The sequence below is a fragment of the Pelobates fuscus genome, chromosome 6 (genome assembly GCF_036172605.1).
Source record: "Pelobates fuscus isolate aPelFus1 chromosome 6, aPelFus1.pri, whole genome shotgun sequence".
NCBI classification, from domain to species: domain Eukaryota; kingdom Metazoa; phylum Chordata; class Amphibia; order Anura; family Pelobatidae; genus Pelobates; species Pelobates fuscus.
Window position 1 is genome coordinate 217,318,602 of NC_086322.1, and position 20,885 is coordinate 217,339,486.

Consider the following 20,885-nt stretch of genomic DNA (forward strand, 5'->3'; position numbering starts at 1 on the left):
AACTAAAGCATGTATACAGTCGCTTTTCTTAAATTAGTAGTTTAGTTAGGGCGCTTATACAGTGGGAGAGTGGAATGGTATGCAGTGAACACGTAAAGCTTAACCATCTGTGTGTATTCCCAGTTGGGTAAGACAGTCAAACACTCAGCGTGAAGTCCTGGGACTAGCCCATCTGAATCGTGTTAGTTCATTTGAGCTTCTCGTTGTGTGTGCCCAGCAGGCACGCGTCCCAGCAATATCGCGAAACAAGGCTGGAGCCGTGGGTGTCTCGAGGTGCAGACCCAGGGTTTCCCGTCTGTAGTGTCAGCCCACTCCGGTGCTTGGTTGGCACCTCTTGTGCCTCGGTGGTGTCATCCTGCGCCATTTTGTTGGTCTGTGTCAGTGGTTATGGTGGCTTAGGTCCAGACTGCTGGTATAGGTTGTGTCCGGTGGGGTGGAGGGTGAGTGACTTGTTGTTTCTGTCCCTCTGGCTTGTTTCTCCAGGGCAGGTAGGTTTAGGGTTCTGGGGGAATGCTTAATACGGTTTGGTCAGTTGTGCCCCATTTCTCCCTGCTTGATTGATGCCCTTGGTCTGTACCTTGATTTGCCCAGTGTAGTCTGCCAGCTTAGCCCTGGGCTGGGCTGTCATGGTGGGCTGTCATGGTGGTCTGATGGTGCTGGGTGTGCTTCTCCTCGGGCAGTTCGGTCTTACAGACTTTTTGCGCACATGGCCTGCGTGTGGCGTCCATCTTGTGGAGCGAGCTCTGGGCCCTTGTCGGGTTTCTGTCATTGCAGGGCAGGGTCTTGGGCTTTATACCGGCGTACCCCCATGGTTGGGGGTCGGAGTAGCCACCGTTGTGGCTCTAAGTTTGCGGTTGGCCCCCAGTTTGCTTCCGATTTTCAGGCCCTGGAGCGGGAGCTCAGATAGAGCACGTCTGATCCCGTCGGCGGTCGGGCCCCGCCCCCCTATTTGGGACATTTTTGATGTAATTTACCGCCATCAAACCATATATTTTTTAAACGTGGACACCCTAGGGTATTTCAAATGGTGGTATTTTAACACTTTCCATGCACTAATTCTACCACCAGTCTTTGTCAAGCTTTTGGGTATTTTTATCTCACATTGTACTTTAGGCATGGATTTATAGTTCCTGTTATGTGTTAGTGACAAAGAACACCCCAAATGTGTTCATCAACCCTGAGTACAACAGTGCCCCCAATGTACAGGTTCTATGGATTTTTTGCAAACTTACAGGGGTCAAATGTAGGGCTTTCACCTTTTCCATGTTTGCACATTGAAATTTGCCAGATTGGTTTGCTCAGCCTATGTTGCCTTTGAGACCGTATAGCAGCCCACGAATGAAAATTAACCTCATCATGGCATACCATTTGTAAAAGTAGACAAGCCACTTAGTCACAAACCCTGGCCAAAATTAGCATTTATATTTGTTTTCTGCATTTAATTACACAAAAACTGCTTTTTTACTGGTGATTTCATCGTCGTGATAAGTTTTACTGTTTTAAACACTCATATTTGTGTTCAGCGAAGTCTCTTGAGTATAACGTTACCCCCTTGTACAGGTTTATAATAAATTTTACTGCTCTAAAACACTAATATTTGTGTAGAGTAATGTCTCACGAGTACAACAGTACCCATCAAGTACAGGTTTTATGGTGATTTGGAAAGTTACAGGGTCAAACATAAGATTTGCCAATTTCTGTTTTTGTAAATTGCTATTTTGCCAGATTGGCTATGTTGCCAGATTGGCTATGTTGCCTTTGAGATGGTATGGCAGCCCAGAAATGAAAATTAACCCCACCCCATGTCATACCATTTGAAAAATTAGACAACACAGGGTATTGAAAATGGGGTATGTCCAGTCTATTGTAGTAGCCAGTTATCCACAAACAAATAGATATACACACACACATATACATATAATACGTGTGTATATAGTGTGTGTGTGTGTGTGTATATATTGTGTGTGTGTGTGTATATATATATATACACACACACACACAGGTCTATTTCCTATATTTGTATAATATATTATAATGAAATCATTTTATAATATAATATGTGTATATATCTCAAAGTACACTTATGATGAAATCATAAATATGCATTAAATATGTATAATATATTATAAAATGCTTTCATTATTTTATAATATATTATACATATATAATATATGTATAATATATGATTTTTTTTTTTTTTTTTTTTTTTACTTTTTAGCAGCCTGGGGGACTGCCGGGCAGCTTAGACAGTCCCCCTGCTGGCAGCTCCATAGACTCCTATTGCGGCCCTGGAAGGACCCCCCTCCCCCGAACGTGATCCTGTATTTGTACAGATTAGAATACCGTAGGCAAAGCTTGGAATCGTGTTGCCCTATGATGGTAAATTCTATGGTCGTGGGAAACCATAAAAAGCCAAGTATATGGCGGTTTGAGAATGGTGTTTGTCACTGAGAACCTGCGGTGTTGAATGCCCGTGAGATATAACTTAATACTGTTGTGTGACATTTATTTTGATGTGGCAAAAAAGTGGCGAAAGCCTCCAACGTTGTATTCTTGAACTAGTTTGTAAGGTGGTGATCTGGCTTCGATATATGCAGTAAGCTCTATCATAGCCGTGTGCGTATCCTTTGAGGGCCAACTGTGTGAATTCCTGCTGTGACTTAGCAACTATTCTATTTCATATGTATACTGGGAGCTGGGGAGCGCTCGTGGCTATCGGTGAGGCCGTTGTTAGGGACCTCCTGAACGCCTGAAACTGAAGATTAAATACTGGTCAGTAGCTGTATTATAATTGCCTGGTACGTGGTAACATACCAGCTAAAATTGGTGACAGGCTTCCCCTACGTTAGTCGTCTGACTTGTTTATGACGTGGCCAATTCACAAATAGTCCGCAACCTCGAACCGGTCTGCTTGCCCATGAATGACCCCATGTTGCTGCTGCGGCTATGATGGGCATACATTGAAGCGTGCAGAGTTCTTAAGGGACCCTTCGATCTGGCTTACTTCCCGGCCACCTAGCCCATGCCAACTGTCCCCTGAGATTGCAGCAAGCCCAGTGTAAGTCGTTGCATTGCGGTGACTACATATGTAGATTAGTTAAAGACATATATATGTATAGGGAAGAGACACCTAAACTAGATTGTGCCTAGGTGAGTTCCCGCTGGGTGTCCTTCCACTAGAAGAACCTGAAATATATATGAAGTATGTGGGACATTTCTAGTTTAACAGCGGGAACTAATATTGGAGATCACGTAATTGTCTGCGACTGGAGTTGTAAGTGCCGGAAAAAGGCCGTATAGGGAGGATTTGAGTGGTCTAATGTGACCATGGTCGTATGCAATTGCCTACCTGTGGGCCGAAATTGAGTCATATTGGATCGCTCGCAGTGGGTCGTATGTAACGTGAGAGTGATGGCCTATTGAGGGCCATGTGTAGAGACATGCTGTCGTAGGTTGAGACAAAATTGCCAACCTATGTCAAAATTGTTATTAATATGCCATATGTAATAGCCCAAATGAGGGGCTGCCTTTATGCTATAGTGGATAGCTCTTTGGTGGGTCGTATGTAACGTATAAAGAGTGTGGTTGTGAATAAATTGGCCATGGTATGATGAGGTCATGGTTGCCCCTGTAAGCTGGAATTACTTAACCGCCTAGATGCTGGGTAAGGCTGTACCATATGCATTGCACGTGCATGTCTAATGTGGTAACTTGTACCATGGTTGCCCGAGCAGTCAAAAAGCCAGGAAAGCGGGAAGGACTGTATCATATGATGTATATGAACAGGTCTAATACGCAGTGGTGATGTGGGAATAGTCCCGTATGGAATTGACTACATAAGCCCAATGGCAGCTGGCTAGTAAGGTCGACCCCAGGAAACTTAAATGACCCATATGATAACTTTGGTAAGTATCATAATGTATGTGGCATGTTGCCTGCGTCGTAAATTGACAATATGCTTAGACTGAAGTAGTACAATGAGAGGTAAGGAGAACGTCTGATATGAGGGAATTATTACCTTCTGTGCGTTTGGCAAGGAGTAGGCCGTGTAGGTAGTGTCGTGAGGAGATCTACTGTGTGGCCGTATGTGGACAGTGCAAGCTATAGCAGAAGTATAATACTATAAGACGTGGTTGATTTACAGGTAGAAAGCTGTGAGATAGCTGCACTTTACGCATACATTCCTATCCAGCTGATATGTGAGCTTAGTGCCCAAATGAGGGGTTGCCAATAAGATGTATATATCCACTAAGGTTACCTGAATTATGTTGCAAAGGCCCTTAGATGGCTTTGTGTGAGGACTATGCATTAGAGGTTTACAGCGGCCCAATGTAGTTCCTGTGTTACTGGGAGGTTTATTTTAAGTTGTAGATCAGCTGAAAGTTACTGGTTATGACTGCGTAGCCATAATCGAAATATGGTCATACTGATATCGTACAGCAACTTTCAGCGTAACATATGATCGTTGTAGGGTCTACCCGGGGAACATGATACAGGTGCTGAAATGCCATAACTAAATATACTATATGTACCTGCTGAGTCCAATGACCTGAGGCAGACGTACAGGACACAATTGCCAGAAATATAAGCTGTGGAATGCAGTGGTGTCTCTACTGATGCAAGACCATGAAGGTTAACTATCCTGATGGATAATTTTACTCAGTCTTGTGTCTCTGGCCTTAAGGACCACTGAGATATCGCCCTAGGTGTATGAGCGGTTCTCTGTGAAATCCTGGGAGGCAATGAGAAGCGAGACTAGATTAACGTCGGAGGGCGTGTCCTCAGGGGGGGTACTGTAGCGTTACTTACCTTATCCAGGGGCCGGCCGCGGTCCTCTCTTCGAGCCGCGCGCGGTCCTGCTGCTGCACGAGCCGCGCGCGGCTCATCCGACGGCTGCAACAGGAAGGCGGGCAGTGACCGCGAGAAGCGGTTACGTGTCCCGCCTGAATCTAAGAGCGCGCCGCGGGTCTCGGGCGCGCTCTTAAAGAAACAGTGGGAGCCTAAATTGGCAAAAGGCTCCCATTGGCCCCTGTCATGCCACACTCCCCATACATTTAACTTTTGGGGGTGTGGATATGACAGGAGCCAATCACATTAATTTAGAAGGTATTTATACTCACCTTTTTCCCTTAGTCCTTGCCCTATCGTGGTTTCTGTTGCAGTTCCCTTTAGCGCTTGTTGTGTTCAGTTGTGTTCCTTCGTATTGACCTTGGCTTTGTTTCTGACTACGTTATCTCTTTATCCTTATCTGTTCTGTTTGCCGGCTTGCTGTTTACTGTGTACCAGACCCCGCTAGTCCTAGTTTACGCTGTCTCTCTGTGCCCTTGACCTCGGATCGTTCCTGACTCTGTCTTCACTCATATACGTCGAGTCCAGCCATTCTAAGGTCCGGTAGACGTATCTCTCCTCTGTGTTTTCTTTTGTTTAGTTGAATCCTGCAAGTTGGGGTATATTTTAGTTACACCAAGTATCACTTAAATCTCAGTACAAATGGAGAGAATGCCAAGGGTCCTGATAGTGTTCCTTTAATAAACCTCTGTCTGATCAGTAGATGCTAGAAAATGATACTCCTTGATTGACTGGTAAAATAATGGCATTACTAGTCAATTAAGATGTGAACATATTTTCAGTGTTTCTATTAGAAAATGGGTTTTTATGCCATCTGCCACTTAAAAAGTAGCTTCTCTCTAACGAGAAACACGCTGCAGTGGAGAAGATCCTTAGGCCCGATCACGAACCAACTACATACAGCTGGCGTGGAGTATAGATGGGGATTGCCTAGGACTCTAACAGTGGTCAAAAATGGGGCCACACTTAGAGTCACCTCCCTGACAGAAGCGGCCTCCTTCATGCAAGCTCTGGGACTTGCACTACAACCTTTCGGCTAAAGCGGAATCCTCCAAGCAACACACGTTGGACTCTGCAAGGATTGTCCCGTTCGCTCCACGCAGAGGAGAAAGGCTGGGGGCACCTACTTGAATTACATCTCACAATGTGGCATCTCCCAAGTTATGCAGTTCTCTCAAGCAATGGTGTTTGTTTTAAGTGTTTTAAGTGTCCTGCAATTATGTTTGATTTTTCTTGTCATCTTTTCTTTACCTCACTCATGTTTCTGATGCAAAGTTATCGTGTACGACATAAATATGTTACAATGTGAGTTCCCTCGCCCCAGCGAGTAACCTGTTTTGAGGCCTAAGCATTGTATGCTCATTAACCTCAAACCCCCCTCCCCTCTTAGATCCCTTTGGTCAGGGACCGATTGTGGCGATACAAGCATGTATGTATAATAATATATGCACAGCCAAAAAAAAAAAAAAACGTTGTTAACTTTGTTCTGTTCACAGTTTCCTTATTTCAAATTGAGCCACCTGCAGTGCCACTTGTTGAAGTGTGAAGGACCATCTAGCAGACCCAAGCTTCATTCATGAAATTTTTTATGAAGCTGTAGATAGGGATATCAAGTGTTTGTAAAATATCTCTAACTTCTGGAGGGATACTGCTTTTTTTTTTTTTTCTCATGACAAGTTTTATAAGGATCTGAAATAAATCAGTGTACAATATTAACATAACAGCAATTCATGAATTAGAGTAGGTAAATACAAATTATAAACATAATAACTAGACCATGTCAATAAAAACATTAAATTAAGTATAGTCCGTTGAAATGGCATTGTATAGTGTGTTGGGTTCTATATCAATTAAGGATGATATGTGATATATGCTGAAAAATTAAAGATCTTAAAAATGAAGTATACGTTCATATTTTGTTGCCAATGAAAATGAGCCACTCTGGTAAGTTATGCACAAATCATTAGTCCCCAAGGTGCACTAGTAAACAGTTCAAAGTTGTCTTCTGATTTATGAGCTTGTATTTTTTGTATGACTTACCCTGATTACTACTCCAGCTAGTAGATTAACCCAATTATGGGCAGTGACAATCACATTCACAGGATTATTTACTAAAGTGAGATATCAAAATTAATTCAAAGTGATTTTCAAATGTAACACAACTAGAAGCATAGCAGACAAATCATTTTCCCACTTTGATTATTGTGACCTAAAAATGGAAATTCACTTTGAATTCTCACTTTAGGGAATAATCCAATGAATGAATGTTTCATATTTTAAATGTGAACCTGTAGAGAGAGAAGGCTTTTTTTTCTGTTTTTTTTTTTTATCCATGTGATTTATGTTAAAGACAAAATAAAAATTTAGTAAGCCAATCACAACAAATGATTTAATGGAAGTTTATTTTATTTACATTTTTCAGAAAAATTAAGATTTTTGTTTTCACATACATAGATGCTTTTTCATTTTTGTAATATTCTACATATGTTAATGCAAGAGGATTTTTAGACTAAACTTGTGTTGACTTGAAAACTGAAATGCAAAATTAAACACTTATTTACTAAAGTTTGAATTGATGGGAATTCAAAGTGAGTTCAAGAAAATATTAAATTTTGAGCTAAAATCTTCAAGCCCCAATTTTTTTTTTCAAAATTGTCAATTTTTGGCCTTCAACTTTAAATTCACTTTGTATACCTAACAATCCAAATGTCAATAAATAACCTTGCATCCTGGAGGAGGCAACAAGGGGTATAAGTAGTTTTGGAGTTGTACCTGTTACCTGTGTATGTACAGCTCCTTGGTTTTATGTGTTTGTAAGAAGGTGTGTGTGTGTGTGTGTGTGTGTGTGTGTGTGTCTGTGTTCATATTTGGAAACAATTGGTGAAATATACAGCATGTTCAGATAATAGAACAATAGTACATATCTGTATATTCAAAGGCCATCTATACTTAACAACATAGCCTGCATCCACCCCTTTCTTACACAAGATGCTACTAAGGAGCTTGTCCATGCTCTAGTAATTTCCTGCTTGAATTATTGTAACCCTCTCCTGATTGGTCTCCCCAAAAGACGTATTTTCCTGCTACAGTCTGTAATGAATGCTGCCGCCAGACTTTTTTCCTCTCTAGTCGGTACTCTCACACCTCACCCCTCTGCCAGTCCTTACATTGGCTCCCTGTATCCTATAGGAGTCAATTAAAAGTGCTAACCCATACATTTAAAGCACTAAACAATTCTAGCCCCTCTTATATCTCTTCACAGATCCAAAGGTATGCCCCTCCTCGTTCCCTCCACTCTGCCCGTGACCACCTCCTGACCGCTGCTCACACCCGTACGGCCAACTTCTCGCAGGCGGCTCCTTTCCTATGGAATAGCCTGCCTACCCCCATCAGACTCTCCCCTAGTCTTCAATCCTTTAAGAAGTGCCTTAAAACCCATCTCTTTAGGAAGGCTTATGGCCTCCCAGAGTAACCTCTACCTTACATACCTGTCTCTTGCTCTCTCTACAGGGCAGTGCATTACTCTCTCCTCCAGCTCTGCTTCACTCCCACCTTATTTGATTGATATTTCCTGACCTAATGTGTTTTATACTCAACTTCCTATAGACTTTAACCCCTTAAGGACCAAACTTCTGGAATAAAAGGGAATCATGACATGTCACACATGTCATGTGTCCTTAAGGGGTTAAGCTCGTTTGAGCAGGGTCCTCTTCAACCTATCGTTCCTGAAAGTTTTCTTGTAATTGTCCTATTTATAGTTAAATCCCCCCTCTAATAATATTGTAAAGCGCTATGGAATCTGTTGGCGCTATATAAATGGCAATAATAATAATAATAATATACACCTATGTATGGTGCCAGGGGCAGCTCAGGAAGGGGCTGCAACCTGCAGCTTTTATCAGAGTCTCAGACCCTGGCTTTTTTTCGGGGACATAACTGATAAAAAATACTTTATAAGTAGTGTTGTCATGTCATTATCTAACTGTGGGCATCTGTGAAAATACATCACTGGACTAATCCAGTGATGCAGATGTAAAAGAACAGATAAAAATCGTATCTTGTAATACAGAATTAACCACTGTATCACAAATCAACTTTTAATTCTATGTGTCGTCCTTGCTCAGAAATGCTTTTGACATTTCGACATGAAAGAGGAAAGTTCACCCGAAGCTTGTCATTACAAATTTTTGTTAGTCCAATAAGAAAGGTATCAAGATACAAATTTTATCTGATATATATATATATATACACATACACATATATGTATATATATATATATTTAAATGTATTCAGGGTCGGCCTTAGGGGTGTGCGAGCTGTGCCCACCCAGGACTATGAAAGAAAATAGGATGTCAGTGGGGGCACGGTTTACCAATAATCAGGGGCTTGTGAGTGGTGGGGGCAGAGTTAAATGAATGCTGAGGCGGAGCTACAATCTCCCAGACGCTCGTGGTAACTGCTGCACAGGAAGGGGAAGCAGGCAGGAGTCCAGTGACTGTCTGCCTGTGTGTGAGCGTGTGTGTGTGTGTGTGTGTGTGTGTGTGACTGTCTGCCTGCCTGTCTGCCTGCCTGTAAGTGACTGTCTGCCTCTGTGTGTGTGAGTGTGTGTGTATGCTCTGATGTAATATGACGTGATATGTTTGAGAATCTCCTTCTTCCCACTAAGAAAAAAAAACAATTGAGCTTTTGCTAATATCAAGAGAAATTTAACACACTTTAGTGCATACATCCATATAACAAACAGAAACTGAACAAGGATATAGCTAAACGGACACTGTATCTATAACCAATTAAACAAAATGAAATAATTATACTACCTATAGTTCTGCTTAAACTATAAATTCTATGATTTAACAAAAATGTAGTGCAGCACTTATATATATAAAATAATAAAGTGCAGTGCAGTGCAGTGCTTGTAATGTCACATCTAAAGTACAAGAACACTTATTAATTATCTAAGCAATAAAGTGCAAAAATGTGCCGTAAAGTGCTTTTTTCGTTTTGAGATAAAAAAAAAAAACGTTAACACTTATCTTACGATGAGGTTTTAAAGGGAAACTCCAGTGCCAGGAAAACAATCCGTTTTCCTGGCACTGGAGGGTCCCTCTCCCTCCCACCCCCCAATCCCTAGTTGCTGAAGGGGTGAAAACCCCTTCAGTCACTTACCAGGGGCAGCGACAGGTCCCACGTCGCTGCTTCCTCCTCCCCCCCCGCTCCTCCTTCTGGTTACGTCGGCCGGTGGGCGAGACTGATCTCGCCCGCCGGCCGAGGAGACCTAATGCGCATGCGCGGCAATGCCGCGCATGCGCATTAGCGCACCCCATAGGAAAGCATTGAAAATGAATTTCAATGCTTCCCTATGGGGAATAGAGCGACGCTGGAGGTCCTCACACAGCGTGAGGACGTCCAGCGACGCTCTAGCACAGAAAACCTGTGCTATGAAGCAGGAAGTGTCCTCTAGTGGCTGTCTAATAGACAGCCACTAGGGGAGGACTTAACCCTGCAAGGTAAATATTGCAGTTTTAAAAAAACTGCAATAATTACACTTGCAGGGTTAAGGGTAGTGGGAGTTGGCACCCAGACCACTCCAATGAGCTGAAGTGGTCTGGGTGCCTGGAGTGTCCCTTTAAGGTATTTCAAAGAGGTTTTAACCCTTGTAAAATAGGTTTTGTTTATAATGATTTTTACATGGGTTATCTGTTGATATAAAATAGGAAAATTATATTATTGATTGTAAATCTCTATTATTTTCACAATATACTAAGAGATTTCCTAATCCTATTTCCTTTTTTAAAGAGTCATTTTTATAATCTGAAAATTCCGAGAATGGACTGAGCAATATGTTATAAGTACCATATCTCTTTGAATATGGTGAAACACGAATAACAGGAAATGGAAATGATGCAGGCAAGATGGCGGCCACAAATGAAAGCAAGGTTTGGAGCCCACAGGGCTTCCAATCTCAATGGGAGAGTACAGCGTCCCATCTGGCTTAAATTTAGGGTTGCCACTAGGCCGGTATTTTACCTGCACAGCCAGTATTTGATGCTCTGTGGCCGGTGCCGGTATTGCATAAATACCGGCAATACAATTGCCGGTATTTTCCTTTGAAGAGAATGTTCTGCAATATCGGCACCGGCCACCAGGGTGTGCAGTGCTCTAAGGCCAAGCTAGGAAAACTTGTTGGTGCTTGGCTGTGTGGAGAGGGCTGAGATGGGTATGCCGCAGTTTGTCCCTGTAGTTTAGTAGCATATGTGTGTTTTCAGCAATCAGATGGGAGAATGGTGAAAGAAATAGAACTAGAATATCAATCTGTTACAAATAATATGTACACACACTGTTATATACTATATACACACAATGACATACACAATCATTGTAGACACACACTCAAAGAATGCAGACAATGAAACACGCTCAGACAGCAAGATCACACCGTTATACACATTTAGACAATGACAAACTACTATACACACTACTACACACACACACTCATACAGACGGTACATACACACACTGCCTTACATTCACAATGCTATACACACAGTCAGACAAAGTACAAACATTGTAAGTAGTTTATTAGTTATTTAGGGAATTTTCTCCTTCAAAATGTTCTCATTCTTGTATGTACGTCGTGCCCTGTGATGTCACGCATATATAATTAATTCTGCAAATTAGAATGGCTGGTATTTTTTTTCTAAAAAGGTGGCAACACTACTTGGATTAGACAATTAATACACCATTTAAAAAGCAGAAAGTAGCACTGAAGATTTTATCTGATACCTACAAGACTGAGGAAGCTGAATCTGTCAGTGAAATGTGTATGGAATATTTTTGGACTCAAGGATAAATCTGACTGCCATTCTGGGGTCAAGAAGGACATTTTTTCCTAGCTTGTTGCAAAATTGGAAGTGCTTCAAACTGGGTTTTTTGCCTTCTTTTGGATCAACAGCAAAAGCATATGTGAGGAAGGCTGAACTTGATGGACGCAAGTCTCTTTTCAGCTATGTAACAATGTAACTATGTAACTAAGTGATGTTTAAGTCTTTGTTTGTATTTATATTTATATATATATTATTTTTTAATATTTATATATATATATATATATATATATATTTTTTTTTTTTTTTAAGTACCAATTGGATATCCAGTGTTCTTGCAAATTATAAAGGGGGTTTATGGTCCCTTACCACACAATGCTGCCAAAGTGAGCCATAAAAGGCTCCATGTTGTGAGTATAATATATCTAAAAAGAGTACTACTTTATGTTCAAACAATATTATACTACATGCACTGTATCTTCTGAGCTATCTACATGAGAACATGTGAAGATAAGAAGTTTCCTACGCTGCAGTATAAGGATGGGGTCGCCTTCACGGACTCGCAAGCCTAATATACCAGAGCTAGGTCCATTAGCTCTAAATATTGTGAGTGTTCCATTTTTAGGATTTTCTCCAAGTTGTACATAGCTTTTTTTTATACATTTGTATGTTATCTATATTCTCTTTAAAGTTCACATGTGGAACTACTAAAATCTCATTATAAGATAAGTGACTAAAAAAAATTATCTCTCACAAAGCGACACGAAAATCGCACTTCACAGCACATTTTTGCACTTTATTTTGTAGATAATAATAAGTGTACTTTAGAAGTGACATTACAAGCACATAAGCGTTGCGCTACTTTTATGTTAAATTTGATCATTTTGTATGTGAGGAGGGATTACATACTGTGGTGAGACAGCAGCTGTTATTTAAATTTGTATTACACTACATAGATCAAAAAGGTAAATTCACTAAATGCTTTTGCACGATCACATTTTCTTTCTTTTTTTATATAGATTCTATGATACTTAGCTTGGATTTGACGCTTTTTAGTTGGCTGAGAAATATAAGATTTTTAGGTGAGGAGCAGCTAATCAGTTAGCGTCTACCACAATTTGTATTTTAATGTGTTTTCTTTTTTGTTGTTGTCCCTAGCACCATTTCCTTTTATTTAAAGACACTGTGCATTATAAACCAGTGTTTTGTGTGATCCAGGTACGTAAATAAGTTGTTCTGGAATAGACACCCGGCTTGTTGGGTAAAGCACACCCAGTTCCAAAGCTCACACTTCCAACGAGATACCATGTACCGTTATATTGTGTTGTCACTATGGGCCCTCCAGAGTCTCCCTGTGTTTAAAAGAAAAAGAAAAACTTTCACTCTACTTTTAATCTGCCTTATTTTGGTGCGTGTTTAGTTTAAATATAAAATTAAATCAACAACATAGTAGTAGTGTTTAACAAGAAATATTACAAACAGAGGCAGTATATGAAGGGTAACAAGAAATGGGAGGTAGACTGTAGTTAGGCTGGAAAGGAAGGTATTCAATATTGCCAATTTTTGAGGTGTGAGTTATGCCATGGCTGGGTATTCAGAGCTTCTCCTCCCCACAAATTACCATATATACATGCTTCCAAATGAAATGGATGAGTAAATAATTACTTGCCGACGTGAAAAAAAGAGGAAGTTTTAATTAAAATCTTGGTATCAATAAAGCTGCAGTATAAAGATGAGAGCTGGAATATGGAAATAATGCTTGTTTCAGCAAACTGCTGAGTGTGTGGACATGTCCATTAGCTTTTTTTTGTCCGTGTACTGAAATGCTTCCTTTTAAACACTGATATATGAGCCTTGAAATTGTTCTAGTGTTCTTACTTCTGTACCATAACTATAATGGCTTTAAATTCTGCTCTGATATCTTTAGTAATTTCAACTATTCACTGGGGTTAAATGCCAACATGGAAGTATGCCTTCAGGCAGTTTATATTTTTCTTCATTTCCACACATCCCAAGATTAGGAGGTATAAATTTGAAAGTGGACCCAGCCACCGAAAGGGTCATGTCAGTGAAGGGGCACGTCCGCCTTGTGTTAAGCACATCAGGCTGGCAGGCATTCTTCTGGCTAGCCCCCAAAATACAGGACCATGTGAGGAGTCTGGCTGAAGTGCTCTCTTTATCAAATCTGGCTTTGAAGCTCTCTTTCCAGGACTGGATTGTTGCGTTCTCTGGGTTGTGGATCTTGAGGCATGGCAGCCATCTTGGCTACGCCATGTGGTAGATGGTTTGGCAGGAGATACCACTGTTGTAGGGAGGTAAATTTCCCCAGGGGGGACTGGGATATCCCCCACCAGTCCAACGTTGGGGTGGGGGGCTGCGGGGCTACATACTGATCGCTGTTTAGAGTTAGCCCTGTGTCGGGAGATCGGCCGCCTCCCCTAGTCACTAGGCCTCCAGACAGGTTAGGCCGCATGGTCGGACGTCTTAAATTCACATAGTACCAGCACAAATCAGGCAGTGACTTGATCTTGCTTGGTATATGTTGGTCTGTTACACCTGTAATGCTTAATCATTGAAATTACGAGAAATTAAGGCTGAGTTCGTGCTCGGACAGGTTGGAGCTAAGTAGAGACACGTCCAGCCATCGTGGCTGTCAGGCCCCGCACCCCTAATATTTATATTTTACATAAATTCTACTATATAAATATCCATTACTAACCTGACAGGAGTCGATGCCTCCATTGACATATCCAGCACATATCATTGATGGATTTATTGTGCTCCCATACATTGCTGCACTACTACATTGTGCAGTACTAATGATCTTCACTTCAGCTTGCTGTAAGACAGAAGCTATTGGTCCTTTTAAGAAAAAAGAAGACATTTAATTCTGTATTGCTGTTTCTTCTGATTCAAGTTTCAGAAGTTGTATGAGGTAATTGCACTTGATTTTTTTTAAACTAAAGTCAAATTATTTTAAGGAATACTAAACAGAGTTTAATTGTTTAGTGTTGCTAAAATTCTCTGTGTATTACTAGACAAAAGGCTAACGTGTGTATAGATATAAAGATATTTTCACATGTGCAAATTGAAAGTAAAATCTTGCAAGATATACTGAAGCAATGGAAAAAATGTAAGAAAAATCGAAAAATTAAGAATAGGTTGATCCCATGTTTTTCCTTAACCCCTTAAGGACCAAACTTCTGGAATAAAAGGGAATCATGACATGTCACACATGTCATGTGTCCTTAAGGGGTTAAACTATATCACAGCTAATATAGAGGATTTAGCTTTAAAGAATTGGACAGAGAGGGGCATTTCCAAAATAGGAAATTTGATAAGAGATAATAATATTAAAGATTTCCATACATTGAATAAAGAATTTAGCTTAGGCTATAACGAGGTTTCAGTTACCTAAGAAAAAAAGGGTTTCTGATCAAATATCTGACTCTGAACTCAAAAAGGCTGAATGTTCTGGGAAAATTAATGGAAAGAACATCTTTAAAGAGGTTGTTGGCTGGATGTAAGGAGTTGGGTACTAGAGATTCGGAACTTCTTATTAAACCTATTCTTGAGAAATGGGCCTCAAATTTAAATATTACAATTAGTGGTGAAGACTGGAGAAAAGCCTGGAATGAAACCTATAGTAATATCCATAGTCTTAATTTGTTGGAATGTCAATATAAACTCTTAAATTATTGGTATTTAGCTCCATCCAGATTGTCAAAAACATTTCCAGATAGTATCTACACCTGCTGGAGATATGGGGACCGGAAAGGTGACTATTTACATATGTGGTGGACTTGCCCAACAATATGTAATTTTTGGAATATGATTAAAAATAAGCTGTTAATACTGACGAACAAGTTCGGTAATTTTACCCCAGACCTCTTTCTATTACACATTAATGTTTGGCCCTGACACTACTTTAGTGCTACACTTACTGTTAGCCGCAAAAATGTCCATAGCTAGGAACTGGAAAGGGCTTAATACTCCAATTTGGCTTACAGTGAAAGAGCAGCTTAAATTTCAACTAAAAATTTAAAGAGGTATATCAAAACTATCTTATGAGAAATGGAACTACTGGTTAAAGCGGATAGAAACTTTATAGGATTATAAAAGTTTATTATGATCAAAGTGGGTCTTGCTCTATGTACTTTCTCTCCCGGGTTTCAATCTCAGAATAAAGTTGAAGAAAGGAAGGGAAAGAAATAGGAAAGATAACTTGTATATCGATAATCCTCACTTTAAAGATTCCATATGGCCATGTTTATGTCGTAATTCATGTTTGTCTGGTTTTTTTTTTCTTTTGTTGTTTCTTTTCTTTTTTTTTTTTTTTTAATTAATCAAGTTTTATTGAAGTATGTCAATAGGCAAATTTGGGCTTGCAGGCCCGCATTAAGAGCAAAATATAAAGTTACATAGTAAAAGCACAACATAACATAGTATATATCTGAGAGTATAATCAGTGACTGTTGCAATATCAAGTAACAGAAGAATGCTAGTGTCAGTCAATACTTTGTTCCTCCCTAGGAAGCACATCATCATAACTCGTGTTAGTCACGTTTAACAGGATCATTCAACCAAGGGCTAGGGCTGTGCGGGCAAATCAATATGCATCAGTGCCTTGGAGTTGCGTGAGATTCAGTGGTTGGTATCAAGGGTTCTCAGTGAGGGGTATGAGAGGGAAGTGTGGTGTAGTGTGTTAGTGTGTGGCATGACCCGGGTGGGGTCCGATGTTGTTGATGGTAGTAAAGAGGCATGGCACTGGGCGGTCATGGTAAATGTAGGGGGTGGTGCGAATTTAGCGAGGTTGCACGATAGTGTAAAGGATTCCCTCTAGTGATATGAGCTTCCAACCGAGGCGTCCTCGAACGCGCCCCGACTGCCCTCATGTGACGTGGGAGGTTCAGTGTGGGAGGGCCTTGTCTCTCCGCATAGTCCCCATGTGTCCGACTGGCCTATCTAGCGGCCCCTTTAGGTCCCATGTCGGGTTATGTATTGTCTGGTTGCGCATACCGCAATTGGGGTGTAATGGGAACAGTGTAGCAGGAGTCGTGTGAAGGTGGAGGCGTGAGAACCAAGCTGTCGCCGGGTTCCACGCGGTTGGAGTAAAGTCTTATTGTAGCGGCTAAAGGATGTGGGATTGCGAGGTTCCCATTTGTGGTCGTCGGTGAGTCTTGCGTCTCCCCTACTGTCAAGATGCGTGGTGTGTTCGGTTAGTTCCCGGTCAGTCATTATTGTTGCGTATTGCGTGGTCAGGCTGTCCATAAATACCAGATCAGTGCGTCAGGTGTCTAGTAACTGGTCGGGTGTGGAGATCGTGTAGTGTCAGGTTTGTGTCAGGCCGCCCCTCCTCACCCGTGTGGACAGGGGGAGTCCGAGATCCATCCCCTTTACCTATGAGGGCTCGCGACCCGTGCTTTTATCACTTAATCTAAGTATGGGCGACATGTGAGTGTGGACCTGCTAGTTAGTCTTGTGCGTGTATGTACGGTCCCTAGGGACGTCTTAGTCGTTATGAGCCATTCATGACAGTGCTTTGTCCAGTCAGGAAGGCGTGGTCGGTCCATGAGGTGTGGTGTCGACAGTTGTTAGCGGCATTGAGCAGCTGTAAGTCGCAGGGTATAAGACTGGTATTTCGCGAGGGCTGCGCCATCCCCCGGGCCCAAGCCCCCCCCGCCGACACCCCCCTACGACCGCGCATGGAAGACGAACCACGGCGCCCAGACATCCGCGTATTTTGCTTCCCTGCCCGTCAATTCCGCCTGGAGCGACTCCGCTGCCCTGATATCCTCAACCCTATGCATCCACTCTTCCCTGGTGGGGGTATCCGTTGTCCTCCAGTGTACCGGGATGAGTGATTTGGGCGCGTTCAAAAGATGACGCAGGACAGATTTTTTGTAGACAGACAATGGTTGTGAGAAGATGTGCAGCAAGGCTAGTTCTACCGTCCATTCAGTATCGTCTCCGAGAATTAGGTGAGTATCTGATTCGATTCGATTCCAGAATGGTGCGATAAGTCTGCATTCCCACCAGATGTGCAGCAGGGTCCCGTTGCCTTCCCGGCATCTCCAGCACGTTGGTGGAGTAGGGGGGAAGATCCTATGAAGTAGTACTGGTGTTCTATACCACATGGATATCAGTTTGTAATTTACCTCTTGATAGCGAGAACTAGAGGAACTCTTGTGTTGCCATATCAGTGCTCTTTCCCATTGCGTCGGGGTGAAAGTCTTGTCCATGGCCCATTCCCAGCGCCGCTGGAAGGTGTTGGTGTCCGATGTGGAATCAGTCAGCAGATATTGATAGAGGTTAGAGATAGTCTTCTCAAGTGACGCGCCTCCGTAGTTTATCTTTGTGGGGTAGGTAATCATAATAATGTTTTAGTTGCATATACCGGAGAGTCACCATCGGAGATCGTTGTCGGCCCTCCAGCAGCGTGTCCAGTGTCCTTAGGGCACCGTCTCGGGTGACTTTATGTATTGAGATATATTCCGCATCCCCCAGGAATGTCCAGGCCTCCACAGGTAACCCTCCCCCTATACCGGGGTTGTGGGCAATTGGCAGCAGGGGGCTCGGGGTCGGGGAGATCCCGGGTGTTTCTCTAAGGCTCTCCCACGTGAGTAATGTGTGTGCCACCGGGCCCTCGTCCCGTCTCCTGCTGCCCCTAGTCGCCCGTCTTTTCCACACCAACGCTTTCAGTTTCACTGCGTCGCCTTCCCTGTCTAGAGCCACCCATTGTTTGTCCGCGGCTATCTCATGCCATTCCAGAATCCGCTGTAGCGTTGCCGCCTGATGATATTTTTTAAAGTCCGGCAGCGCTAGGCCCCCTCTGTGTCTGGGCAGGCATAGTAGGTTGTGACGTAGCCTGGACCTTTCCCCTCTCCATATGTAATTGATAACAGCCGACTTGAGTCTCAAAAAGAATGCCGATGGTAGGGCTATGGGGGTGGTCTGGAATAAATAAAGGGCCCTCAGAAGTATGTTCATTTTGAGGACCGCTATGCGGCCATGCCATGTAATGTGCGGGTACGCCCACCTCTTCAGATCCGATTCAATCTTCTGCAAGAGAGATGCGAAGTTGAGTCTATAAATGTCCTGCGGGTCCGTGGGGATCCAGACACCCAGGTATTTCATCGCCCCCGGGCACCAACGAAAGGGAAAGAGTGGACCCAGGGATTCATAGTCTGCCGCAGGTGTGGTGATGTTGAGTGCCTCGCACTTTGCTAGGTTTAGTTTAAATCCGGAGATCCGGACAAATTTATCGATTTCTGAGAGTATGCAAGGTAATGTGATCCGCGGCTGGGAGACAAAGAACAGGAGGTCGTCCACATAAGCGGCCACCTTATGCTCAGTGCCTCGCCATGAGTATCCATGGATGTCTGGATGGTCCCGAACCGCTTGTAGGAGTGGCTCCAGGGAGAGGGCAAACAGGAGTGGCGACAGGGGGCATCCCTGCCTGGTGCCATTCGCAATGCCAAAGCTCGTAGTCAGAGCCCCGTTAACCCGTACTGACGCCCTCGGTGAGCTATTTAGGGCCGTGATCCACGCCATAGTCCGCTGTCCTACGCCCATGTACCGAAGTGTTTGGGTCATATATGACCAGTCCACCCGATCAAACGCCTTCTCCGCGTCCGTGGATAACAGCAGGAGAGGTCTCCGGTATTTCCGTGCATGGTGTTGTATGGAAAACGGTCGTAGTGTACTGTCCCGTGCTTCTCGGCCCAGGATAAATCCCGTCTGGTCTACATGAACCAGGCTCGGTAGGACCCGTTGGAGTCTGGTCGCCACGGCTTTTGTTAGGAGCTGCGTCTCTACGTTCAGTAGGGAAATTGGGCGGTAACTGCCGCATTGTTCCGGGTCCTTCCTGGGTTTGAGTAGAACAGTGATAGTCGCCGTTAAGGATTCCATGCCAAATTGTTCCCCCTCCGTCACCCTGTTGACAGCTTTAGTCAGCCACGGCAGTAAGATCTGGGCGAATTGTTTGTAGTAGCCCGTGGAGAATCCATCTGGTCCCGGGGCTTTCCCCGTCTTCGTATTTTTAAGCGCCGCAGCGAGGTCGTCGGTCGTAATCAATTCGTCAAGCATAGATGCCGCTTCTGGGTTTATTCGCGTCCGAATAGTGTCCTGTAGATACGTCCGCAAGTGCTGCGACGAGTCTCGTCTATGTGATGGGTCCCCCGGTTGGCGCAGGTCATATAAGGATGCATAGTATTCTCGAAACTCCCGTGCTATGTCTTCCGGGTACGGCGATGTGCCGCCTGATGACAAGCGAATCTTTCGCACCTGAGTGCGCGTCGCATTCCCTCTGAGTAGCCGCGCTAGGAACTTCCCCCCTTTGTTCGCGTGTGTGTAGAAAAAGTTTTTCGATCTTTGGAGCGAACGTAGGTGTCTTTGTGTAAGGAGGGCTGTCAGGTTACACCGAGCTTCAGTTAATTCGGCATATGTTTCGACTAGCTGTGAGCGTTTGTGCTGGAGCTCGAGGCGTGATATGGTGCCGGACAGGGTGGACATCGCGTGGGTTGCTTCCTTTCTCTTGTGAGTCGCAATGCCAATAAGACAATAAGAGTGCCGCGTATGACGCTCTTGTGTGCTTCCCACACGGACACCGGGGATGTTTCATCGATCCCGTTTTCCTCAAAGTAGTGCTCCAGTGCTTGGGAGACCTCATTCCGTACCGCTAGGTCCTGGAGCAGGGACTCATTCAGGCGCCAGGTCCGTGTGGCCGGTTTGAATAACGGGGATTCCAGTTCTATCTGGACCGAGCCGTGGTCCGACCACGTTGCAGGTTCTATGGATGCCGTCCTCAACCGAGACAGACCGTCTTGTTTAATGAGAATGTAATCAATCCGAGAGTAACGATCATGTATCACTGAGTAATGTGTGTAGTCTTTGTTAGTGGGATGTATCGTCCTCCAGCAATCGACCAGTGATAGCTCCCCCAACGATCTGCGTATGGATCTAATGTGGGTCTGTGGGAGGCTGCTGTGTCCCGTGGAGGAGTCCATAAGTGGATCCAAAGGGGCGTTGAAGTCCTCCCCTACAATCAGAGCTCCCTCCGAGAAGTCGTGTAATTTACAGAGCGTTGTTCGTAGAAATTGTGCTTGTTTCGAATTGGGTGCATAAATAGATGCGAGTGTGAATACTCTGTCGGCTATCGTTCCTTTGAGAAAGAGGTAACGGCCTTGGTCGTCCGCTAACCTGTCCAGTTCCTGA

General features: G+C 43.2%; 1 protein-coding gene across 1 annotated transcript in view; it reads right to left on the reverse strand.

Annotated features, from left to right (window-relative positions):
- Window positions 1-12,689: 12,689 nt before the first annotated feature.
- LOC134566130 (transmembrane protease serine 11C-like) overlaps window positions 12,690-20,885 on the reverse strand; it is a 31,627-nt gene continuing 23,431 nt past the window's right edge. The window contains exons 7-8 of the mRNA XM_063425835.1: window positions 14,389-14,531; window positions 12,690-13,021 (exon numbers count right to left, since the gene is read on the reverse strand). Of these exons, the coding sequence (XP_063281905.1) occupies window positions 12,860-13,021; window positions 14,389-14,531 (305 nt within the window). The 3' untranslated portion in view covers window positions 12,690-12,859. The remainder of the gene's footprint in view (window positions 13,022-14,388; window positions 14,532-20,885) is intronic.